This window comes from Accipiter gentilis, chromosome 3 (genome assembly GCF_929443795.1).
Source record: "Accipiter gentilis chromosome 3, bAccGen1.1, whole genome shotgun sequence".
Classification (NCBI taxonomy): Eukaryota; Metazoa; Chordata; class Aves; order Accipitriformes; family Accipitridae; genus Astur; species Astur gentilis.
The window spans coordinates 48,408,963-48,433,500 of NC_064882.1; the positions used below are offsets into that span (position 1 = coordinate 48,408,963).

At 63.8% G+C, this 24,538-nt stretch overlaps 2 protein-coding genes across 5 annotated transcripts; both read right to left on the reverse strand.

Moving 5' to 3' along the window:
* Nucleotides 1–207: 207 nt before the first annotated feature.
* On the reverse strand, nt 208–11,072 carry LOC126051507 (shootin-1-like). Of its 4 annotated transcripts, none has more exons than XM_049830837.1 (16): nt 10,757–11,071; nt 9,188–9,252; nt 8,892–8,955; nt 8,498–8,592; nt 8,192–8,318; nt 7,416–7,513; nt 7,082–7,163; nt 6,704–6,798; nt 6,252–6,398; nt 5,637–5,790; nt 5,387–5,513; nt 5,120–5,169; nt 4,557–4,666; nt 4,334–4,393; nt 3,958–4,147; nt 208–795 (listed from the first exon to the last, which is right to left on the reverse strand). In XM_049830837.1, the coding sequence occupies exons 1-16, from the start codon at nt 10,791–10,793 to the stop codon at nt 776–778; spliced, it is 1,521 nt and encodes a 506-aa protein (XP_049686794.1). In that variant the 5' UTR covers nt 10,794–11,071; the 3' UTR covers nt 208–775. The 4 variants fall into 4 exon arrangements, with proteins under 4 accessions (XP_049686794.1, XP_049686803.1, XP_049686786.1 ...); XM_049830846.1 differs by having other exon boundaries at nt 209–705; XM_049830829.1 differs by lacking the exon at nt 208–795 and adding an exon at nt 3,402–3,685 and having other exon boundaries at nt 8,892–8,952; nt 10,757–11,072.
* A 401-nt stretch (nt 11,073–11,473) lies between these two features.
* On the reverse strand, nt 11,474–20,008 carry ATP6V1B1 (ATPase H+ transporting V1 subunit B1). Its single transcript, XM_049830927.1, has 12 exons — nt 19,910–20,008; nt 18,310–18,403; nt 16,143–16,220; nt 15,633–15,772; nt 14,609–14,710; nt 14,318–14,415; nt 13,846–13,969; nt 13,477–13,627; nt 12,877–12,959; nt 12,537–12,641; nt 11,814–11,943; nt 11,474–11,714 (listed from the first exon to the last, which is right to left on the reverse strand). Exons 1-12 carry the CDS (start codon nt 19,976–19,978, stop codon nt 11,548–11,550), a joined length of 1,341 nt encoding a protein of 446 aa, XP_049686884.1. The 5' UTR covers nt 19,979–20,008; the 3' UTR covers nt 11,474–11,547.
* Between the last annotated feature and the right edge of the window lie 4,530 nt (nt 20,009–24,538).

Here is a 24,538-nt window from a genome sequence, read left to right on the forward strand (position 1 = left end):
CTGGAGTCCACCCACAGAGGGTTTGCAAGAAGCTCCAGCTTAAAAAGAAGTGTGAATTACCACTTTGATTAAGTATTTAAAAGTCATGTATATTAATACGCAGCTGCCCTCCGAAGCATCTCTGCATGCTCGGCAACTCTCTCCTGGCTGCGGTGGCTCCGGCGGCTTGGGGATGGTGCAGCCGGCAGGGCACGGCTTTCCTGTCCCGTGGGAGCAGAGCCGGCATTGATTTTCATGGGTGTTTGGAGGGTGTAATCAGGGGAGAGGAATTCACTCGATACGGAGCGGGCAGAGCGCAGGCAGCGCGGCGGTGGGAAAGGGCAGGCTGCCGATGAGTAACCGTGCTCGGGCTGTGGCATTTTCCCCCGACGGTGCCAAGCGAGGGAGGCTGAATTCGGTGGGGATCGAAACGTGAGAGTCGGGTGGTGCTGGGTCCCTTGTGATGGGAATCATCCAGAAAGCTGGATCTGGAGAAATTCAGCTTTGGCCAGGGCAGGAGGAGTGGGGGGCAGCCTGGTTCCAGCCTCCCTAGGCTTTCCGAACTGGTCAAGTCGGTCCCAGGGCTGTGGTCCCTGCGGCTCTTGCCTTCTTTTCCAGTAAGAGGATCTGTTCAACAAGCTGACATTCATCCTTTAGTCTGTTGAGCTCTTATGTCTCACGAGCAGCCTTTCCTTGTCTGCTTTCCACATGGCAGCCCTCAGGTGTCTGGAGAATCAAAAGGCCAGGACGAGAAACGCTTGGTAATTAGAAAGATAAGCTCCTTGCCTTAAATATTTTAGTTCAAGTTGTCTACGCCTTCGAGAAAGAGAGAGAAAATGCATTTAAAAAAAGCGCAGAGATGGAGTGCTTCAATACAGTGACCAGTCCTGCCTGTCCTTGCGGAACAGGGGGGACTGCAGCCACCTCTGATCCCCCAGGAAGGGACCTGTCCCCTCCTCAGATGCGTAGGAAAGAGCTCGCCCTTTCTCTGATGCCACCGTGGCCAGCAGAGCAGGTTTTCTGGCACATCCTTATTCCTTTGGGCCATTCAGTCTGATCCCAGACAGCTCTTTAATTATTGCAAAAAGGCATCCATGAGATCGTTGGCTGGAAGGGGAAGGTACATAAATCCAGACTACATTTTTAACGCGGAGAATAATTAACTCCTGGAAGGAGATGCAGCGCGGAAGGGGGATGCTTGGGAGCAGCCACAGTCCTGGCTACCCCTGACTGCTCTGAGCCACAACTGAATAAACTATTTAGAAAAGAAGGAAAGGGTCCTGCCAGCATCCTGCCTGGCCCCCAGGGTCGAGCAGCCCTGGCTTAGCCCTCTATAGGGGATTCCAGACGTATGTACCTGCTTCTATAGGGGCCTAAGCCCACAAAAGTGACCAACAGCGCAAACCTGCCCTGACACCCCCACATCCCTGCGGCATCGTCCGAAGGAAGGGGTGGCTCCTCTGCCCAGGGAAGGGATGTTTGAGGACTCACCAGCCTCCCCTGGCACGTGGCTTCTCCCCCCCAAAAACTGCGCTCTGGGTGGATGCTGACAGCCGAGCTGCCACCGGCAGCTCCATTTTCTCCCAGGTTTTAGCACAGAGCCAGCCTGTCCTCCCTGCCACGAGTTCAGGACCTGAACTCTACAATTTATCTGCAATAAAACCAGCCCAAAGAGGAGAAAGGGCATTTCCCTGGCTAATTAAGCATCTGGTGCAAGAGTAGAGGATGCTCTCGCTTGCCTTTCCCCTGCCTGGCATCTCCTGCCTGCAACAAGGCGGCGGAGCTGGAGAAACCACAATTTAATTAAAGCTTTTGTTGTTCTTTGGGTTTAAAAGGCAGAGCTGTGGCTTGAAAGCTCTTGGGGATGGAGGGGTGGGTACAGTGGCGTTCAGGAGCAGCACTGCTGCCACTGAAACCAGCCCCTAACCCCCACATCCCAGCAGTGCTGACCGCCCGTCTCCCAGTACAGTCCAGCATTGCCAGGGGTCCCGCTGGGTATTGCTGAAGTTGCGGTGGGCGAGTTCAAAGCTCGGCCGTATGAAACATTTCGCTCTGCTGCTGTGCGCGAAGGACTGCCTTAAAACACCCAAAACGCCCCTGCAACAGGCTGCGGCAGGGCGAGGGGACAGGACGGGGGCCACCGGCTGGGCAGGGTACACCCGTGGGTGCCCTGGGACCGTGGGCACTTGGGAGTGTGACCGCATGGAGCAGATCCGTGCTCTTCACCTCCAATTATCTAAATACAGAGATGCCTTTCCCTGGACTGGGATGAGCCCCGCAGCCCCTCTGAGACAGCTCCTCCAGAGCAGCAAATCTCCGGGACCAGCTCAATAGCCTTAGAGCCAGCAGCTCGAGGGGAACCCCATCTCCAGCGGACCGCCCTCCACCGCCTCAAAACAAGCACAGGCTTAAGAGCACCATCCCTTTGAGTGACAAAGGCTCTGCCAGCTCTTTGGGGACCCCAGCCTCGGAGCTGCGTGCTGCCGTTCACCCCTGAGCTGTTGCATGAAGCCCGGGAGCGCTGGATCGCAGGCGCTCCCTGACATTGGGGTACCGGGAGAGATGGATTTGACCGGACCATGCTCCCCCTGAGAACCCAGGAATGGCCAGCCTGATCCCAAACCGATGTGCTGGAGGTTTGGGGAAGTGCCATCCAACGGCTGCGGGTGCAGAGCATGGCTCTGTGAGCCCTCCCCGGCGCCGAACCTCTCCGGCAGAGATGGAGTTCCCCCGGCAGGGGTTGCCTGCGGGATTGGGGGGAGCTGGAGGGGGGGGGCTGCACCAGCGCAGCCGGCCTCCAAAGGGCAACCTGAGACCTTCAGGGGTCTGGGGGCTTCTCTTCACCAGAAGCAGGAGGTTTAGGGCTCTCGCTCCTCAGGGTCCCACACAAGAGACAAAAGCTGCAGAGGACGGTCGCTGGGGGGGGGTGGGGGGTGCCCCCAGTTGCAGACCTACAGTTCCAGCATCCCCATGCCACCGGTCGGGGCTCAGAGCTCTCCCAGGGGCTCCACTGGCCCCAAGAGGGGTCTCGCTGCCTGTGCCATGGTTGGGCATCTCCAGGACCGTGGTGTTGGACACAGGACACTGCAGCTTATTCTGCCCTGACACGAGTCAAATTCCCTTTGTTTCAGGGTCTGGCTACCATTTACCTCCTTCAATGTGGAGCCCTCAGACTGCAAAGTTGGGCTGGGGGGACACAAATATCTCCTCGCAGCAGGTAAATGCCATGTTACCTCTGTCCCTGCCCAGCTGCTGGGCACCCTAGGGTGGCAGGAGCATGGGTGCCCCACTCCGGTCCCACAAGTTCTCCTGCCAGGACCAGTTTGCAGCAGCTCCAGTCCCATTCCCATCCCCATCCCCATCCCACTGCCACCCCTTTGCCCGGCAAACGTGCCTCTCCGGTGACAACAGCTTTAATTAAAGCACAAGAGGATGCGAGCTGCTGGAAAACGAGGGTGAAAGCTTGCAGCAGCCGTCACCACCACCATGCCATCTCCTCACCCCACCATGACCATGTAGCTCCGGTGGTCCTGGGTGAAGGGGGGGGGGGGGGGCAGCTGCCTCTACCCTGGCTCCCCCCTGCCTCTGGCCAGGTGGGTGAGGGGCCGGGTCCTGGGGAGACCACCCACCAACCGGGGTCTGAAGGGGACCCCATCCCTGCTCCCCGGCGAGTGCCCGGATGGAGCCGTGCCGATGTCCTTGTCCCCTGGGGAGAGACAGACAGACAGACGGAGAGGAGACGTGGAGCAGGGTGAGAACAAGAGCAGAGCCTGCGGGGACCCGTGCCACCGACCGGCAGCTTGTCACCGGGAACGGGGACCGCAGAGCATCAGTCGGGCTTGCGGTGGGACAGTGAAGGGACACGTGTGGGTGTCACCTCTGTGCCAGTCCCTGGGGACCTTCTCACTCCGGGGGGGGGTGTGTGTGTCATCCAGCCCGAGCTGCTGCATCCCCTCCCCACCAAGCCCTATTCCGTACCAGGATCCGGCCTCCCCGCAGCCTCAGCATCCTCACGGTCCTGCTGCAGGGGGCCGGGGGTGGGCAGTGAGGGTGCAGAGGCATCCACCGCCCGGCGTCGCCGCTGCAGGATGGACTCCAGCTGCCTGTCCTTGCCCTTCAGGCTGCTTTGCCGCCCGCTGGGCCTCCTGCTCGCCCTCCTCATGGCACCCTAGGAAACCCCCCACACTGCCGAGATGCTGAGGGGGCCACATCCAGGCGCTGGGACCCCCGGGGGCCGGCCAGGACAGCCCCGATGCAGCCCCACGCAGGACGGCTGCAGCTGGGGATGATGGCATCCGTGTCCCCGCGCGATGGCCTGGCGTCACCCCCCCCTCCTTGGGACAGGGCTGCTCACCAGGATGCCCTGCAGCTCCAGCACCGCGCTCCTCCGCTTGCCGGCCGCCTCCGCCAGACCCTGCAGGAGAGGAGAGAGGAGATGTGGCCGCATCTTGCCAGCCCTGCAGCTCCCCGGGGCTGCCGGCTCTCCCCAAACCCATCCCGAGTCCCGGGGCTCCCCAGGGACATTCCCCCATGGGATGGGGGTGTCCGGCAGTGGCTGAGCCCGGGTCCCTGCCTACCTGCCCCAGGGGGTCCCGCTCCTTGGCAGGCCTCAGGACCACCCCGTGCTTTATCCGCTCCATCATCTCCTGCACGGCTCGAGCTTTAGCATCATCAGCTTCTGGCTTGCCTGCGCAGGGAGCACCGCGCTGAGACCCCACGCACTCGTGACAGGGCTCACTCCCTGCTGGGGTGGGGAGCTGCCACCTCCCTGGGACCCCCCCCTGCCCCATGCCCGGGATCCCTCTCAAGAGGCCAAACCCGGCCATGATCCAGGGCTGGGTGCCACCCTGGCAGAAGCTCATCTCCCAGCCATGCCAGGCAGGACAGGGGTGCTGGGGGGCCTGAGCACCCTCCTCTGGGGAGCGGGGGGCTGGCAGGTGCCCGTCACCCCACCACGGGACCTGGGACCGACACTTTCGGATGGATGGGAGGTGCCTGAACCGGTGCAGCATTGGCAAACCTCTGTCTCGGAGAAACCCCATCCTCCCCGTGCCCAGGGACTCTCCCATCCCTGTGGCACTGCCAGGGGACCCCCCACCCCCACCCCATGGCTCCAGAAGCCCCCCCAGGGTGCACTTACTGCGCTGCAGGTTTGCCAGCCCCTTCCTCTGCCTGATTGCCAAGAGCGGGCTGGAAGAGAGTAGGGAGGTGAAAGCCCTGCCCAGCTGCACCCCTCGTCCCCAAAAAGCCAGACGTGATACCCGGCGCGCCCACCGTCCCTCCAGCGATAAGCTGCCTTGGACCCCCACCCTGGCTCGGAGCCAGGACGATGCCCGGGCACGGCTTGGGGACAGCCTGGCACGGTGGGCGAGAGCGATGGGGTTTGGGGGGGGGGGGTGTCACTTACTCCACGGGGACAGTGGGCGCAGGCGGTGGCAGCGGTGGTGGCGGCGGTGGGGGCACGGGTGCAGCCGGCTCGGGGGTCCGGCTCTGTGGCGGTGGGTCCTGGCCCAGCTTCTCCTGCAGCGACTCCACTGCAATGGGGTACAGCTGGGGCTGGGGGGGGGGGCTGGTGCCCCTCGGAGCCTGAGCCCTGAGCATCCCTCTGGCACCGCTGCCGGCTCCTGCCCGCGTCAGGAAGGGGTGAAACCACCCACCTTCCTCCTCCAGCCCTGCCAGCCGCTTCTCAGCCTCCTGCAGCCGCTTTCTCAGCTGCAGCTTCTCATCTTCTGCCGCGGCCAGAGCAGCTCGGGCCAGATCCAGCTCCTCCGGCTCCGGCCGCCTCCCCAGCTGCTCCTCCAGCTCCTTCACCTGCGGGAACGGGAGGATGGGGGTAGCTGGGTGCAGCCCAGGAGCTGGGGACCCCCAGTGCCATCCCTGCCAGGGACGGGGATGCTCCACAGCCCTGCAACTTGGCCGCTTGCAAGGAACTTCAAGCTATTTATTGTTGGGGCAATTCTCGGCTGGGTGACGGCAGCCCGGTGGGCTGGAGGGGTGCTAGCCCAGCACAGGGGGGCTCCCACCGCCTCGTAGCCCAGTTGTGGGACCCTGTCCCTGGCACCTGAAACATCATAGCGGAAATTCATGGAAAAACAGCCTCTCTGGGCTTGGCACACAGTGCGGGATGGGCATGGAGAAGGCGATGGAGGGGTCTGATCCTGATCGCAGCTGGTTCCTGCGCCCAGGGGAAGCCACCACCAGCCCTGGAGCCATGCTGTGCCCCAGCCCTGCTCCCCCCAGCGTGTCACCCACCCTTGGGGACGGCTCCTCACCCGCTGCTGCTGCTCCTGCCTGGCCTCCTCCAGCGCCCGGGTCAGGCGTCCCACCTCCTGCAGGGCTGCCAGCAGCTGGGCGCTGGGCTCCGAGTTCTGCAGCAGGATCATGCTCTGCCTGTTCGCCTCCTTCTTTTGCACCAGCATCTGCCCGTGGGGACAGGGGTCAGGGATGGACTGAGCCCCCAGGCTTGCCCCGGCGAGAGAAAAAAACCCTTTCCAGAGAGGCTGAGAGCAAAACCTATCCGACCTCATCCCGGGGGACCGCGATGGGTGCCCAGGAGCATCCCCATCCTCTCGGGATCCAGGGCTAAGGCAGCAGTGGGCTGAGTATTGGGGTGTCTGCATCGAGGGACACCGACAGCAAGCAGCCCCCCCCGCTCTCCCACCTCCCGTGGGTGCCTGTCCCCCCCCAGCACCCATGGGCAGGGTGACCCGGGGCCCGGCCGCACCTCATGGGCGAAGACTTCGGCTTGCAGGCGCAGGTCCTGCTCCAGCTCCAGCTGCTGCACCGCCTCGCAGTAATCCTGGGTGACGATCTGGGACACTGCCGGGGGGAGCGGGGGCTCGGGGGGGGGCCGGCGCTGGCACGGGGAGTGCGTGCCACCGCAGGGGCCTCGGCACAGCCACCTCCCATGGACGGGGACGCCCACGTCCCGGCGATCCGGCTGCAGCTCCCAGTGCTCCACCATTGCCTTTGGCTTCACTGGTTCACCAGACTGGGCGGCGCTGGTGGCACTGGGAAGCTGCCAGCTGCTCCTTCGCCAGCTCGCTGGGGCGCAGCGAGATGAGGAGGGGACGTGGCCATGGGGACCCAGCACCCAACTCACCTTTCTTGAAGGACTTCAGTGCCCGCTGGCTGGTGCCCAGGGCTGCCCGCAGGCGCTGCCGCTCCCCCTGCCCCATCTCCAGCTGCAGCCGGACAAGCCCCCGCTCAGCCCCAGGCTCAGCCGGGGGGTCCCGCTGTGCCCAGCCCGCCCACCCCCGGGACATCAGGGAGACGGCGAGGGGCTGCGGAGGGGGGGTCTTTCCTCCCCAAAACCTGTCCTGAGCTCGGCAAGGAGCTACAAGGATGAGCAGGGGCCAGGGAAGGAGGGGAAGAAGGCGGGTGATGAAGAAGGACTCTGCCCGGGGGGGGGTCCCAGTGGGGGTCCCGGGAGGTACCTGGTTCTGCAGGTCCTGGTTCTGCCTCTGCAGCTCCTGCACCTGGATGGTGAGGTCCTTCCGCTGCGCCAGCAGCCAGGAGATCTTCTCCTGCAGATCTGGGAGCAAAGGTGGGAGCGAGGGGTGGGAAAGGGTCCCTGAGGACCAGGCTGGTGGGGCTACGGCCAACCCCCCCCTCCAGCTCACCCCACTCCTGTCAATGTCACCGGTGACCTTGTCGGAAGCTTGTTCTGGGATGTGACCCAGAGGGACATCAGGGTGGCAGTGGGGTGCAATAGCATCCCACGGGACACCAGGGGCCGGACTCGGCACCCTTCTCCCTGCCCAAAGCTGCCCCCGAGCATCCCCCAAGTGTCAGCCCACGGGCAAACTCACAGCATCACCTGAACGTGGTGGGTTGGCTGGAGTGGGGCATCCCCCCCAAGGTGTGCATCCCCCCCAGGGTGTGCATCCCCCAGACCCCTGCCCCGGTACTGTCAGGCAGATGAAGCACCAGGCTGCAAACACGGCCAAAATTGCAGCTCCGGGAAAACAGGATGGGAAAGGAGGAAGCGTGAGCAGCAGCACTTTCATTTCATCTTTTTTCTGTTTGATTTTGGTATCGCTTTCTTGTTGTTTACCCAGAACAAGGCCCAGGCACAACCTAAAACCACGGGGCCGGGCTGAGCCGGGCTTGGGGATCACTGGGATGGGGCAGCCGGACAGGGACTGGGACTTCGGCTCTGGCTTCACTCTTTCTGGCTGGGATTACACCGGGACCCCCCAGTCCGACTCACCCTCAAGCTGCTGCCCGTAGTGCTGGGCAGGGTCGGGGTCCTCCTCGGGGGGCACCTCCATGGGCAAGGCTGGGGGGGCCGTTGGCGCCAGGCTGAGCCGCTTCAGTTGCTTGTTCTCCTGCTTCACCTGAGGTGGGATGGAGATACCACCCCCCCCCCCCCAGCATTGGGGTTTCTACTGCACCCACCGAGCTGGGTGTGCTGGGGTGGGGGGATGCACCGGCACCCTTGCACCCACAGCGAGGGGCTGCAGGCACCAGGGTGCTGGGGGGGGGATGGCGGTGGGGGCACGCTGCCCGCCCCTACCTGGGCTGCGTAGGATTCGGCTCGCTGCCGGCACGTCCTCTCGATCTCAAACTCGGTCTCCAGCGCCGTGAGCTCGGCCAGCAGCGCCTGCGACGCTGGCAGCGGTGGGGGCCACATTCAGGTGCCCGCCCGGCCCTGGGTGTCGGGTGGGGGTCCCGGCTGGCACCCTGCCCTCCTCCCTGCCCGCAGCCACCCCCACCGAGCGGCCGGCAAAGCCGTGCCAGGTCACCCAGGACCGGGGATGGCACCTAGCGCTGCACCATGATGGGGATTTTCCCACTTGACCATCCCACTGAGACCATCACCGCCAGCTCCAGTGAGGGGCTGAAGCCACCCCCCGCGGCCCTGTACAGCACCGTGCCAGGATGTGACACCAGGGTGGGACGGGGCTCACCTTGCTCGAGCTCAGCCAGGCGCTCCTCCGCTTCGCCCACCTCCTGGCCAAGGGGCTGATGCTGCTGGAGGAGAGATGTTGCGTTGGCACGGCGCTGCTGGGTCTCGGTGAGCCCCGAGCCACCCACATGCTGCCAGCTGTGCTGGGGACGTTGTGACTGTGACCCCCCGGTGATCAGTGCCATGGCACACAGCCGCGGCTGGAGGGGAGGGCACAGGGGAACCAGCACTTCACCACCTCAGACGTACGTGGGCAGGAGGAAGAAATAAAACAGAAAAAGAGCCTATGAGTAATACCTGCACCATAGCTGCCTCTTCCTCCTCCTCCTCCTCCTCCTCACTGCTTTCTGACTCCAGGATGGCTGCAGAGGAACCAAAAGCGTGACAGGTCACCAGTGCAGGTGGAAACCCAGGAGGTGTTTCAACCCCTTTGCTTTTCTCAGCCTCGTGTTGCTCTGGGAGGAGAGGGGCTGAGCACCCCCCACCCCACAGGCTGGGGGGCCGGGCAATGCCTCTGCTGCTGCTGGAATCACATATCCTAAGGAAAACGGGAAAGTCCGTACAGCAGGGCAGCCTGGAGCAGGAGGAACAGCCTGCAAAAATCTGACCTGATAGCAACCAGCTCTTTAACAGCCTCAGCAAGGGAGTGGGGGGCACTGGGGTAAAGGGACTGCTCAGAGAAGGTGGGAGGACAGCTGGGAAAAATCCCAGGGAGTGATTCTGGGTGAGGGAAAAACCATCCCAGAGCATCCTGCTGCCCCAGCAAGCCCTTGGCTGCAGCTCGCCCAAGAGGCGCCACCGCAGAGCTGTGCCCTTGCTGGGCTTGGCTGGTGCCCGCGGAGGTGGGGGACACTGGGGTGACACCGGGGTCTGGACAGTCCCCAGCACCGCCGAACTTCCCCCATCGATCCAGCCCCTTTCACTGGGGTGACTGGTCTGGGGGATGTGAGACCCCACTGAGCGCACATGGGCACGTGCTGGGGAGCACGTCCCTGGGGGACAGTCGCTGGGGGGGCTGGTGGTCCCCAGCGCTCGGGACTGGGAGCTCTTTGGGGGCTGCACCCCAGCTGGATGGGGGGTCCCTTGTCCCCAGGGGTCCTCCTGTCCTTCCAGGGTGGGGGGCTTGGGGGGGTGGCCGCTTGCCCAGGGGCAGCTCCCAGCAGGGCTGTGGTGCGTCATGGCTGGGATCCCGCACCTGCCTCCGACCCTTCCCATCACAGACCTAATCCGGTGGGGAATGCAGCTCTGGAATCTAAATCCCCCTTCATTTGTAATCTAGCCTCCGCTGCTGGGACTTCAACACTGCCTGCAAGGCCGGGGGGTCCCCACGGGACCCACATGACAGGCGTGCTGCTGAGCAAACGCCCCAGGACCCTTCTCCGGGACCCCCATACTGAGACCCCCGCGCCAGCTGTGGGGCTCGGGCTGTGCAAATGGCGCTGCTCCCTCGTGGCCTCAGCTCTTGCAAGGTGAGGATGTACAATCGTGCAAATGCCAGAAAAAGCCCTAAACTGCAGCTGAGGCGGGCACCTCCCGCAGCCCAGAGCGGCAGAGGGACAGACAGACGGACAGGCGGGCAGATGTACGTCATGCCTGGGAGCTGGCAGTCCATCTAAATACATCCCACTGGTCACTGGCCCCTCTGCGACACATGGCTGAGCAGAGAAAATCCCTCTCCAGGCCCGGTTTTGGGCTGGTTTCACCCCCTGCAAACTGTCTTGTCCAGCCAGTGGCACCCAGAGGCCACGGTGATGGTCGCAAGGGGACAAAGCAACCCACCCTGCCACGAGGCGTGCGGGGATGCCCGGCCACGTGCAAGCCCACCGAGTCCATCGCGTTCCTTGAACGCGCGCGGGGAGACCTTACCTGCGAGCTGTCCAGCGCCTTCCCCAGCCCAGGCCATGGCGGTGGGGCTGGTGGTACCCAGCACCCTGAGCTCGGCAGGATGCCTGCCCCCCGCCCCGGCGCTCGTCTCGCCCTCCCCGCCTGCGGCAGGGAAGTGAAACCACGCCGTCTTCACCACCGCCGGCTACGACGGGGGCCGAGCACCCCGATCCCAACAGGGCTGGTCCTGCCACGGCAGCAACCGGGGCCTCGAGGGGGAACCGAAACCCCCTCTGCCCCAGCTGCGAGTCGCTTTGACTCGGGGAGATGCTCAGGTCCTTCCCTTGTGCAGCTCCGTAGCAAACACTCCCCCTCTCACGGCCTTTACACCTCCCAGGTCATCTTAAAATAAAAAAAAACCACCACGGTTTGAGGAGATGCCAGCTCTGTTGGAGCTTGGGCAGCTTCCCGCACCGCTGCTCTGGCAGGCGAGGAGCTCTGCCTGCATCGGGCAGCCTGCCTGGGCTGGGAGCGCTGCTGCCGCAGGGTGCGGGCAGGAGGATGGGAACGGATCGGGGTGGGAGGGAAACAGCCACGGTGGGAAGCGCAAGAGCAGGAAGGGGTTTTGGTGACCACGCTGGTTTTATTGAGCAAGGAGAAGAGGTTTCTCGCTGTTTTGGGATGCCGGTGCCGAGGACCCGCAGCCCTCTGTGTCCTCCCAGCACCTAACCCCAGCCAGCCTCACTGGAGGGACCTTTGGGTGGTCCATAGAGGTTTGGGGGAGGCGAGGCTGCTCCCCAAAGCTGACCGTCTCAGCCCAGAGCTGGGGGGGGTTAGAGGGCCGTGCTGGCCGGCCCCTGGCCCGGCACCTTGGCCTCGCGCGGGTAGTACTCGGCCAGGATGCTCTCGGGGATGCGCTTGAGCAGCTGCTTGGGGAAGATGCGCAGAAGCTGCCAGCCGATGTCCAGGGACTCAAAGATGCTCCGGTTCTCATAGGGACCTAGGAAAAGGTACAGGCAAGGGAGGTGCAGGAGCGGGGAGATGCTGGGGGTCCGGCCCCATCCCCAAACCCCCTCTGGGGTCCAGTCACCCGCCTCACCCTGGGTGATGAACTGCTTCTCAAACTTCTGCAGGAACTCCAGGTAGAGCAGGTCATCAGGCGAGAGTGCCTCTTCCCCCACCACCGCCTTCATCGCCTGCACATCCTTCCCGATGGCGTAGCAGGCGTACTGCGGGACAGAAGGGCGGCCGTCAGGACAGACGGACGCTCCGTGCAACCCGCCGGGCAGGCAGAGGAGGGGGAGCAGCGCAGGTTCCCCCTGCCCAGCTTCGGGAACGGCTCGGGGAAACGCCAGCCTTTGCTGTTTGCTGCCTGGTTGTGTCACGCTGCACAGCGGGGACAGCCCGAGCAGGGTCTGCATGCTTGGGCTCAGCCAGTTTGCAGGCAAAGCCCTCTGGTGTCCGCAGCATCCACAGTTATACTTATAGATAATTATGTTATATACAATAATATACGCTGCATGGAAAAAGTCTGGCTTGCTGTCAGCCTGGGATTCTTGCAGCAGGACAAGCTACGGCTCCGCCCTCGCTTTGAGGCTTTGCATCCCCTGGACTTTCCACTTCCCAGGGTAAAGAAAGCATCCCACTCCCTTACCCCAACTCCCCCTCACGTCAAGGAGGTGCCAAAAAATAAGTGCTCGAGTCCATCATGGCCAAGAGTGCCACGATCTCAGCCCCAAGCAGGGGGAGGAGGGCTTTGAAGGGATAAATGATCCCACTCCCACCCCCCTCCATCATCATCCCCCTCCTGCCCAGCCCTTACCAGCTGGTTGGAGACATCCCCGTGGTCCTTCCTGGTCATGCCCTCCCCGATGGCCGACTTCATCAGGCGGGAGAGGGAGGGCAGCACGTTGATGGGGGGGTAGATCTGCAGGGCGAGAGGGACCACCCCCGCATTCACCTGCTTGCCAGCCCTGCTGGACACCCCCGTGCAGGCAAGGGGACCGCTGCCCTCAATTTAAGCACCCCCCCTGCCCTCGGCACCCCCCATCCTGGTGCTCTCGGGTGGTTTCCAGCCCCAAGTGATGCCGCCGGACACAGCGGTGCCAGATCCACCCCCGATTCAACGCGGCACGGAGCTGGGAAGGGGCACGGGAACCAACCTGCCTGTTGTGGAGCTGCCGGTCGACGTAGATCTGCCCCTCGGTGATGAAACCCGTCAGGTCGGGGATGGGGTGGGTGATGTCTGGGGGAAAAACAGGGCGGCGTGAACCCCCAGAGCGGGTCTGGCTGGTCGGCCGGGCACGGGACATGGCCGTGTCCCATGCCAGGGGGTGACCGGAGCAGCACGGCCCCAGGGAAGCTGCACTGGCCTGCAGTTGCGAGCAAGAGCCCGTTCCCCCCATCACCAGACAGAGAACTGCCTGTTTTAGACTTGCCTGTGTGTGCACGCACCCGTGGGCACCCCCACACCCGTGCCTGCACAAGCCCCCCAAGTCTAAGTCCCCCCAACCACATCCTTTGGCTGAAACCCAGCACTCTGCTCCAGCTGGGGGTTGGCCAGAGGGACAACTTGGTGGGAAAAAAAAAATCCCTAAAGCATCCCTGCAAGCTTTGCTACCCCACGGATCCCAGGAACTCCCCCAAAACTTGTTAAAACAAAACAATTTGGCATTTCCCAGCCCTACGGTTTCCCGGTGTGGGCACGGCGGTGGCACCGCACGCCCCACAGGGACCCCCCCGTGTCCCCCAGGGCTGCTGACCGTCGTTGGGCATGGTCAGGATGGGGATCTGGGTGATGGAGCCGTTCCTGCCCTCCACGCGCCCGGCCCGCTCGTAGATGGTGGCCAGGTCGGTGTACATGTAGCCGGGGAAGCCGCGGCGGCCGGGCACCTCCTCCCTGGCTGCCGATACCTGCGGGATGGGGGGGCTGGCATTAGTGTGGGAGCGGGCTCAAGCATCCCAAGCACTCTTAGAGCATCCCAGGCATCCCAAGTGCCCAAGTAACCTGGGCACCCCAAGCACCCCGGGAACCCCAGGCATCCTGGGCACCCCAACAGGGCCATCCTTATCCCCTGCCACATGGGGAGGACACGGGGGACCAGGGCAGATCCCGGGGGACAGGCACTGACCTCCCGCAGGGCCTCGGCATAGGAGCTCATGTCCGTCAGGATCACCAGCACGTGCTTCTCGCACTGGTAGGCGAGGAACTCGGCGGTGGTCAGGGCCAGGCGGGGGGTTACGATCCGCTCGATCCTACGAGGGGGACAGGGTGGGCACCCCCAGATCCTAATTCCATTCCCCCTCCCTGCCACTGCAGAACAGCCCTGGAACTCGGCCTGTGGCCTCCCTATACAGCAGGACCCTAATGACCCCAATGACTCCCAGCTGCACCCAGCACCAGCCCCTGCACCTTGATCCACCCAAGGCACATCGGGTCCTCATCAGGGGGAGAAGAGAAAGAAGGAGGAGAAGAAGAAGAAGGAGAAGAAGAAGGAGAAGAAGAAGGAGGAGGAGGTGGTGGTGGTGGTGGTGGTGGTGGTGGTGGTGGTGGAGGAGGAGGAGGTGGAGGAGGTGGAGAGCTGCATGCTGGAGCCAACTCACGTGGGGTCATTGGCCAGGTTGAGGAAGAGGCACACATTCTCCATGGAGCCGTTCTCCTCGAAGTCCGACTTGAAGAAGCGAGCTGTCTCCATGTTCACCTGCCCACGTGGGAGGAGAGGCCGGTCAGCAGGAGCAGGGCGGCTTCACGCATGGGGAAACTGAGGCAGGAGAGGGACGAGGCAGAGCAGGGAGGTGGCAGCAAGGCTGCCTGCACGTCCTGTGCTGTTTGGGCTCCCCACCGGCAGGCTTTGCCGAGGTCGGCTGGGCTGTCCTGTCCCAGCACCGACTCACCCCCATGGCAGCAAAGACGATGGCGAAGTTGTCCTCGTGATAGTCCACCACGTCCTTGGACTTCTTCACCAGACCGGCCTGCCGGCAGATCTGCGCGGCAATCTGCAGCGGGACAGGGACAGGCGGGCAGCACGGTTCCAGTGCTCGCGGTCAATTCCGCCCCCCCCCAGAGCGGCCACAACCCTCCTGGGACCAGGATACGGCCCCCACGGCAGCAAGGGGCAGGGGTTGCAGGGGATGGAGGTAGGACAAATAGGAATTGGCAACGGAGAGAGCATCCCAGGATGGGCCCCAGCACCCCCAGCTGCCCGCCCAGCCTGCAGGTGGGTACCCAGCCCCATGGGTTGAGGGGGGGGAGCGGGGTCTCCCCCCGCCACAGCCAGCCGTGCCCCCTTGCCGTAGCACAGCGCCCGTCGTGCCGGGCCCTGACTTGACCGTGGTCACCCTCCTCTGTCGCTCCCGATCTGTCAGGGCCGGTTTTCCGTCCCATCGCATCACCGTCTGTGCCGGGGTGGGGGGGGGACAGCGCTGCCCATCCACCATGCCAGTGTGCCCGTGGATCAGGCTGGTATTTCCAGCGCCTGCTGCTCTGCCCTCCTGGCATGGCCCCGCGCTCATGGCGCTCACAGGGTGGTCTGCGGCCACCCACCCCATGGGCTCAGGCACCCCACATCAGCCCAGATCACCTCTCCCTCCCCAGCGTTGCTCTTGGCATACCAGGGTTTGCTTTATCCCTCGCTGTGCAGATGGGGAAACTGAGGCACGAGGTAACACGAGCTTCCCTTCCCCTGCATGCACCAGCCCATCACCCTGTGTGGCTGGGGCAGGGGGGGGTGGTCGGAGAACACAACAGGCACCCCAAAAGGTGGATCTGGCCCATCACAGTGAGCAGAGCCAAGCAGGGAGAGGAGAGATGCAGGAGATGGGCTCCAGCCCTCGCAAATCCCCTCGTGCTGCCTCCTCCATCCTCCTCCGCCTGTTGCTGGGGCTGCAGAGGGGGCTCGGCCCCCCCGCAGGGACCCACCTCATTGTGGGGGAGACCGGCAGCGGAGAAGATGGGGATCTTCTGGCCCCGGGCGATGCTGTTCATCACGTCGATGGGCGAGATCCCAGTCTGGATCATCTCCTCGGGGTAGATGCGGCTGTGGGGGTTGATGGGCTGGCCTGGAGCAGGAAAGGGAAATGAGGCACCCCAAAATGGAGGAATCGCCTCGGCTAGTGCCAAGAATTAGACACAAGCTTCTGGAGCTAAGGAAGAAGTACATTCTTGGACCAGTGCAGCCACCCAGCACCAGCCCTGGGGTGGGATGGGGTCACCAGCCACCAGCCCTGCACCTGTACCCCCACCCGGGGCACCCCAGTGGGGACGGATGAACCCCCCCAGGGATCTGGGGTGGGGGCAGCACCGCGGGGCTGCTCCGGCCGTCAGGGCACAGCTTTATCCCCAGATGCCGAGCTGCCCCGGAGACCCTCCGGCATCACCCGCAGCTGGTGAAAGGAGCCGGCAAAGCAACGCCGTGCCCAGAGCCGTCACCGTTGATGTCCAGGAAATCCTCGGCCATCACCGGGGGACCGCTGTCGATGGGTTTGGCGGAGCCGTTGAAGACCCGACCTGCAAGGAAAGCGAGAGCCGCCGGTCCCTTGCTGAACGCACCAGCCGGGGAGGACGAACCAGCCTGGTGCAGAGCCCACGGAGCAGGCAGCTGCCTGCACCACGGCCACCGGGCAGGGTTTCCATCTGCTCCCGGTCCCCACGGCGTGTGGGGGCATTTGGGGGCTACCCTGCCCCTTGGGCAACGGCTTTCTCCTGAGTACAGCCCTGCTGTGGGGAAACCTGGGAAATGGAGAGCACCCATGGGTGCTGCAGGACATCCCAGCTGCCTGGGGTGCCCCAGAGGGGACGTGGGTACCAGTGCTTGGGTGTCTGTGGGTGAGGAGCAGAGGACTTTGCAAGCGGGGTGGCTCTTGGCACCCACAGACCCCTGTGCCGGGGGACAAGGTGTTCCCATGTCACTGCATGGGACGGGCAGGCAGCGTGTCACCCACGGGCTGGGTGACACCACGGCCCCCGGGGCAGGACGATGCCCCAGAGACCTCCCCATGCTGAAGATGCCAGCACACACGGGACCAGGTCCCCAGAGACCTCCCCATGCCATCCAAGCCATCCTCCATCACCTCCCCCTTGGGGTCCCCAGCTCCCGTGCAGGTGGGGGTGACACCGAGACCCCCCCCTCAATACCAGCCCCGAGGAGGGGGGTACAAGGATCCCAGAGAGCTGCCGCATCACCGTTCACACTCAGCCTCATCGACCGGCTCCGAGCCACGGGATCGATAGCGGCAAAGCCGGCATGCCAGCCACGCCATCCCCCCCCCCGGCACCCCCCGCATGCCGCTGCCGCCCCTATGGGACTTTCTTCTGGTCCCCGACGGGGCCGGGGAAGCATCACCGTTGTCAGAGCAGATCAAGCTGACGGCGGGGCCGGGGCTCGGGAGCACGGAGCATGAAAGGTCAGTAACCTTGGCGCTCGCTGGGCACCCACGTCTCGCTGGCGCGCAGCCGCTTTAATTCAGCGCCGTGGCACAAAGAGCGGCGGAGGGGAGGAAAGGGGCGATGGGGCTGAACACCTGGGGGACCCCAGCCCAATTTGAGGGGGGGAGGAAGGGGACCCCCCACCACCACCTCCCCGAGATGGGACAGGGAGGCTTGGGGAGAGCAGCGGGGACAGCCTGGGTTGGACTCTGCGCACCCCTGCTCGGCCCTTGTCCCTTCCCGGGGGATTCATGCCTGGACCCTGCACGGGGAGAGGGGGGACCCCGCCTGGGAAAGGAGCGGGGGGCTCCCTCCCCGCTGCCGGGGAGCCGGGATCTGTCCGGCCGTCACCGCACGCTGCCGTACCGCGCTCGACACTTGCCCCCTCCCAGCCAGGCTGCCCTTTACCGCTGCCCTTTGCAGGTAGGGCTCTGGCCGGGTTTCACGCTGCCGGCAGAGACGGGAAAGAGATTGCAGGAGACACTCGGCCCCCGACCGTGGAGCGATACCGTGCGTCAGCCGAGGTCCCTCCGCCGGGACCCCGAGCAACCTTCGTCCCCCTCGCTGTGACCCCTGCGAGCCCCCCGGGGCTGGTTCGGGGGCTGTAGGACCCTCAGGAGCTGGGATGGGGGCCAAGGGGCCGGGACTGAGCTTGAACGGCCTCAGGGGAAGCTGCTCGGGGCCATGGGGGTCTGCCAGCACCCAGTTCTGCCCGGGTGGGTGTCCCCTTTTCGTGCCCATGCCTGGCCATGTCTCAGGGCTTAGCGCAGATGATGAAGATGCTGGGCAGCCCCCAGCTCTCCGAAGGTCGAGGTAATGAGAGTGCTAACGGCACGACCACAGGCTGGAGTTTGCCTGTCCTGACGCGGGAAACCTTCTCCCAGTCCAGGCCAGGCTTCTTCTCCTGGGATAACTGGGCAGAGTGGGCCCAAGGGGACATATTAGCCCTGTACGAGGGTGACTGTCACCATCTCTCCGTGCTGGATGTGACTCTCCTGGCACTGGAGAGCATGCCCAGGGATGTGCTCAGTCCCTGGGCAGCAGCAGAGCTAAACCCCAAGACCCCAACACCCCCAAACTGCCTGTCCCCCAACTCCAGCTGCTTACACCTGGGTTAGCCCACCATACATGCACCGAGATGTGTCGGGGCTCAGCAGCGGGCTGGGCTTACCCAGCATGTCCTCAGAAACTGGGGTCCGGAGGATGTCCCCGGTAAACTCGCAGGAGGTCTTCTTGGCATCAATCCCAGATGTTCCTTCAAATACCTGCGGAGACCCCGGGGCAAGAGGCGGGTGGGCGGCAATTAGCAGGGATTAGCAGGTGCAGAGGGCCGGGGGGGCTTGGGGGGGCAGCCAGGCTCTCCGTGGGGAGGTGACGTGATCTGTGTTCACCCAAAAATCTTGTCAGGGAGAGGTGATAAAGGAGGGGGAGAGACCCCGGGGTTAAGAAAACTCCCTTCTGAGGGGCTTTGGCCTGGGGGAGGGGACAGCAGGGGAGGGGGGACCACGCTCTCGTTAATGCAACGAGCACGGCAGAAGGGCCTCGGGCAGGGCAGGGAAACCAAAGGCATTTTGATCGGTATAATATTTGACACCATTTGTATTAATTAACCTCCAGATCGCTGCTTTAACTAGAGCCGTGTGGCCCCTGGGAGAAGAACCGGCCTTGGGAAAGCCAGGAGCACCCGCTGGCGGGGATGCCGGCAGGCACGAGGGCAGGTGATGGCCGCAGCACCCGGGTGCGTGCAGGTGCAGGCAGGTCAGCCCCCGACAAAGCTGTTTGTGCAAAAGGCTCCTTTTTTTCCTTTTATTTCCCCCCCCTTTTTTTTTTTTTCTCCCGAGGCTGACTCCCTAATAGGATTAAAAGGGCGCTACAGAGGTCCGAGCAGCATTAGAGGAGCGAGGTTTGGCGGCTCGCCAGCCAAAACCCGGTCAGGTCGGCTGTGCGGCCACCCCGAGCCCTGGGCTGGCTGACTGGTGGGGGGGACCTGGGCAGAAGGGGACCCAGGCTAACTGGGCAGGACAGCCCCAAATGGCTCCGGTGCTCGTGGGTGAAACCCCACTCCTTGGCTGCCCTGGTTTGGGGGGGCAGGCAGCGGGTTCCCGGGGTGCCCAGAGTGGGCAGGCTGTCCCCCATCCCAGCCCCGCAGAGGGCTGGTGGCCGTCGGGTGATGGCATGAAGGTCCTAAGTTTTCCTGCCGGGATGGAGGGGGAGGCAGCCCAGGGAGATCAGGGGGGATGACGTGGGGATGAGGGGTCCCGAAGGGATGGGGGGTCCCGAGGAAGCTGTGGCATCATCCAGCTGGGCTCTCCCCAGCGGGGACACGGGCAAGGGGAGGACGAGCACAGCAGGACAGAGACCCTGCCCAGGGTCGTGCCCACGTCCAGCCCCCTGCGCCCTGCCGAAGCTGCGCAGATATCGTCATTCCGACTTTGGCACCCAGATGCTCCTGCCCTAAGCAGGTACCAGCTCCATCCCCACCGGTGCCGCATCGCCAGCCCTGGCACAGCTCCCCATGCTCCAGCTGAAGGGCCGTGGGCCAGCGAGGAGCCCCATCCCAGGACACTGCCTGTCCCAGGACACTGCCTGTCCCAGGACACCGGTCCTACAGCCCGGGAGAGCCGGGACAAGAGCCTGGCAGGGCTCTGCTGGCCGTGACAGCCACCGCTGGAGGGGGACAGAGCCCCGGGACAGAGCCCCAGGCCATGCAGCGCCTGCCTGTGTGTGTCCCCCCTCCCCGTCCCGCCATGTCCCCACCACGGTGGGCTCACCTGAACGATGGCTTTGGAGCCCATCACCTCCAGGACCTGCCCGCTGCGGCTGGTGCCGTTGGGCAGCATGAAGTTCACGATCTCAGCGTACTGGGCAAACTGGAGGGACAGGATCAGGGTGAGAAGGATGGGGCTGGGGGGCTCCTCTCCACCCCCCAGAACGCCCCTTGAAGTCCCTGCCTGCACGGGCCTGTCTGCCAGCGCTGCCTCAGTTTCCCCTCCTGCGGTCGGGGGTTTCACGCTCTCTGCAGCCACCGAACACCAAGCGGGGGGGGCATTCAGCAGCTGATGCCAACAGGCAGCACCTGCCACGCCAGGCAGATACAGGCAGAACCGCCAGCCCAGGCAGGAGGAGGCATCAGGGGGATGGTGCTGCCTGCCCCTGCCCCATCCCAGAGCCTGCTCCAGGCTGTGGCACTGCTCCGTGCCTCAGTTTCCCCAACATTGCAGGGTGCCCCCCTCACCCCAAGGGTGCTCTCAGACACACCGGGCTCCCAAGAGCCTGACAACCAACAAATTCAAACCCCTTTCCCTACCAGAAGCAGACAGACCCATCACCTGCATAAAGCAGCATCTCAGAGCCTGCCAAAGCGCATCCACAGCCCTGGATAAACCCCACCGGGGATGGTGGCATCTCTTGGGGACTCCTTGGGGAACCCCCTATTGCCAGACACAGCAGGACAGAGCAGCCCAGGCTGCCAGTGCTGCTCGAGACCCCAGGGAACCACCAGATCCCCTGTAATCCCCCGAGCCGTGAAAGGTTACGTCGGGGATCACGCTGCTACCACCTCACACCACCGACATCCCTGGCCCCCCACCCAGCCGGGACCCCCGGGGCGGATGGAGGGGACTTTTCCACAGCCCCTTGGCTGAGGGACATGTCCTGCTCCGGGGACAACGTCCAAGGGGGTTCGCTCCACGAGCACGCCTGCCCACCCTGCCTGCCCAGCACACTCTGTGCTTTTTTCCACCTCCTCCTCCTCCTCCTCCGCGCTCCCAGCCACCGGGGCTGGCTCCGGCACTGTGAACTTTGGACTTTAATTCTTCTGTAAAGACCTTTGCATAAAGGACAACAAAGCGAAGGAAACACCCGCCACGGTCCGGCTCTTTAATTGAGCTTATTAATTTCCATCCTGCCGGGCTGGGTGTGAAAGGGGCTATAGAAACAAGCCACCAGCCAACAAAACCCCTCGGAGGGTCCCAGCTAGCCGGGCCACGTGGGGATGAGCCCACCCGAGTGAACCCAGCCCCTGCTCCAGGAGCAGGGACAGGCAAGGGGTGCCACCAAAATGCCACCCGGTGCCGGGGGGACGGGCCGAGCTGGGGTTTCGTGCTGTGGTCTCGCTCAAAACGGGCTCAGGGCTGGAGGCGAGTGTGGGCAGGGATGCACGGGACAGGAGCTGGAGCTCCGAGAGGGACACAGGGGACAGCAAGTGCCTGGGTGCGGGAGGGGGGACACAGGGCGAGCGGAGGGTCCCCAGGCAGCATGCACACACAGCCGCCCGTGACACGCACGCTTGCTGGCCCACACGCGTGTGCACGCTGGCACACGGGCTCTGCTGCCAGCCGTCTCCAGGGGAGGGAGCTCGGAGCTGGCTGAGGGACCCTGGAGAGGAGGGGACAGCCCAGGGGACAGGGGATGTAGGACAGGGGACATGTTCCCCCATTGCACCCTCCCCACCCGGGAACCCCAGGGCCAGGCAAGGGACAGCACGGTGGTCCCCGCGCAGCCCAAAGTCACACCGTCGAGCGGTCCCCGTGTCACCTGCCGGCAGACAGGCTCCCACCTTCACATTGTCCAGCACAACCAGGGGTCCGTTGACACCGCACACCGTCTTGTAGGCTGGGGGGGGGGGGAAAGACACACTGTTAGCCCCCAGAGCCGGGGATGGATGCTCCCACCCCGCTCCCGGCATCGCCACCCCCAAACCGCAGGCACCAGGGAGCAGCAGCTTCGGCAGGGCAGGATCCGTCCCACCCCAGCGCCATCCTTTCCTGCTATCCCGTTCCTTATCCTAGCTACAGAGGGAGCGACTGGCGGCTGCTGACCTGGAGACCCAGAACATCCATCCTGCAGGAAATGTTGCTTTTACTTACATTAATTTCATTTCAGTTCATATAAAACATTTAAATAGAAAAAAACATGCAGCAAGGAAGGAGATTCAAAGCCAGGAGTGTGGCAACCTGCCCTGGCCAGCAAACTGAAAGACTTTCTGCAAGTCAATATTTTCCCCTTTCCAAGCACAGTTTTTCATTACACCAAGATTTTGCTTTAAAAAAAAATAAGCAACCCCAAACCCATAAAAAAAGATTTTGTAGAAAAAAAACAGATTAACAAGGCACAAGAGCCACATCCCACCCAAGCAGAGCGGGGCTCGGGGCCATGAGCAGCGCAGATGTAGGGCAGCAGTTTCCACCCAAAAATGGGCCGTCACCCCCCGCCTTCTCCCACTGCGGGACCCCACCACCACCCAGGGACACCCTAGTGCCTCCTTCGTCCCCATCCAGACTGTGAGGGACACCGGTTCGCACCTCCCCCCCCGCCACCGTCCCCCACCAAATGCTGCCTGCAGAGCCACTGAGGCAGGATTAGGTCCATGTCCCCCCTCCCTACTGCCGTGGCGTGGCTCTGCGCCGGCCCGGGGGATGCTTCGCCATCCCTCGGTGCCCCCAAGCGCTGGGCAGGGATGCCACCACAGCCGGCAGTTTTTGGACCCAGGATGAGCAATGTCCCCCCCGTCCACCCAGCTCTCCCTGGCCCCGAGCTGCACCAGGAGAGCATCCCAGTCTTGGGCAACCCCATCCCGGTGACACAGCTGCCCCGGCAAAGTGGCACCACAGCCCAGTGACCTGCTGGCCGCTCCAGTAGCTTCTGCAGGTCCCAGTTCCCTTCCCAGCAAGGCATCCCCATCTCACCAGGCTTTTCCCCGTCTACCCCACAGCAGATCCTCCACCATCCCAGCCCCGCCATTACAGAGCTGTCTGCACGCCCTGCCCGCAGCCCGGGGACAGACAGCTCACCCTCCGAAAACCACGGCCACGGGCAGAGACAGCAGCCCAGGCGCCCTGCGATGGGCACAGCCGTGCCATCTCCCGCTGCCCTTCTGCCTTCAGCCAGCAGCACGTCAGCGGAGCTGCCATCGCACCACGGCAGCCCAGGAGGTCACGTCTTGACCCCTGGGAAGACTCCGGGATGGACAACCCCAGCTGGATGCTGTTGAGCAGGAGGATGAGCTTTCAGGGCGACCACCATCACCAAGGTGAGGTCCGAGCACCCTGCTTGGTCCTGCCTGCAGCGTGGCACTGCCCAGCTGCCATGGGGTGCTGGCTTGGGACCCCACAGTTCAGGATGAGACCCCAGGGTGCCGGGGACTCGCACGGCACTGCATTTGGGCGAGGTAATGAGGGTGCTGGGGATGCGATTCCTCCAAAGCAACTACGAAGACCGCGGGGAGGCACCTGGGATGTTAAGCACAAGGATGACAAATGGGGATCAACCGGTGTAGGAGCCCAGCGAGACGAAGCAGGTCCCCGAGGCCAGGGAGAGCGAGGGTCGGGAGCAGCTTCCCAGGCGAGTGCAGGTGCTGGGGAACTGATCCGGCTCTAAGCCGGACCTTGATCATTTTACCAATGTGTCAAACGCCGTAACGCCTGCCATGGCAGGGCCTGGCTTTGCTGACCCCACCGGCCCCTTTCATCCCTCTGCCCTCTCTTCTCGCACCAGGTTCTCTGATTTACTCATGATCCTAATAGGATTGGAGAGGCCAGGCCAGCTGGCGAGCTCGCTGGCCTCCCTCCCGCCGGCTGCAGGGATGGGTGGTCCACACCACGGCAGTGGGATGCGGGTCCCTGCACCGCAGCATCCCGGTCGCCCTTCTGGTGATGCCGACGCAGGCTGGCGGGTGCAGGAGCCCTGCTCAGCAGCCCAGCCGGACCAGCTCCAGGAACTTCATTTCTGGGGGACGGGTCCCATTTGCCCTTCACGGGCCACATTCCATGTTGGGAGCACCCAGCCTTGGCCACCCCACAGCCCAGCACGGCATCACCCCCCACAGCACAACCGGGCCCCCAACATCCACCTTCCCTCACCCAGCCCGTGCCCCAGCACAGACGTTGGCGGTACCAGTAATCCCTGCCATTTTTGCAATTAGCCTTCCCTCCGTTACCCAATTACGCCCAGTTCCTGCTGGTCGCCCATTCAGCAGCCTGGGGGGCTGGCACGCCGGGAGCCGGCTCTCCACCGCCAACCTCCCTCCCTTTTGTCTCCTTTATTCCCAAAGTGACCATTCTGCCTTTTATTTCCCTTTCCAACTCCTTCACAAATACCCGCAGCCGCCTCGCCTGCTTCCCTTCCCAGGAAGGTTTTGTTGGGCTCTTTTCTTCTCTCCCCACTTCTCCTCCGCAGCCCCAGCTGTCGGGGAGCCACCCACGTGGGACAGGGCCACAGGGCTCATCCCTCAGCTCCCAGCATGGTGGTCTCCAGCCCAGCCCCGATGGCTGCCGGCCCCCTTGGAACCCTCCTGGCTTCTCTTCTACTGCACCAGGCTGTCTTCTCCCACTGAGGGCATCAGACCTTCAGGCAGCACCGCTTGATGCCCTGTGGCTGTGACACTGGATCATCGGCCAAGC

Excerpts from the sequence above, each read along its gene's own strand:
- ATP6V1B1 (XM_049830927.1), bottom strand. The coding sequence starts at position 19,978 with ATGCTGCCCAACGGCACCAGCCGCAGCGGGCAGGTCCTGGAGGTGATG. Across the intron at positions 12,960-13,476 it reads CCTGACCATGCCCAACGACG|ACATCACCCACCCCATCCCC; the intron begins GTCAGCAGCCCT and ends TTTTTCCCCCAG. Across the intron at positions 11,715-11,813 it reads GAAGCAGTTCATCACCCAGG|GTCCCTATGAGAACCGGAGC; the intron begins GTGAGGCGGGTG and ends ACCTTTTCCTAG.
- LOC126051507 (XM_049830820.1), bottom strand. The coding sequence starts at position 10,793 with ATGGCCTGGGCTGGGGAAGGCGCTGGACAGCTCGCAG. Across the intron at positions 4,667-5,119 it reads GCTGGCAAACCTGCAGCGCA|GCAAGCCAGAAGCTGATGAT; the intron begins GTAAGTGCACCC and ends CTCCCTGCGCAG. Across the intron at positions 4,148-4,333 it reads TGGAGCTGCAGGGCATCCTG|GGTGCCATGAGGAGGGCGAG; the intron begins GTGAGCAGCCCT and ends GGGGTTTCCTAG.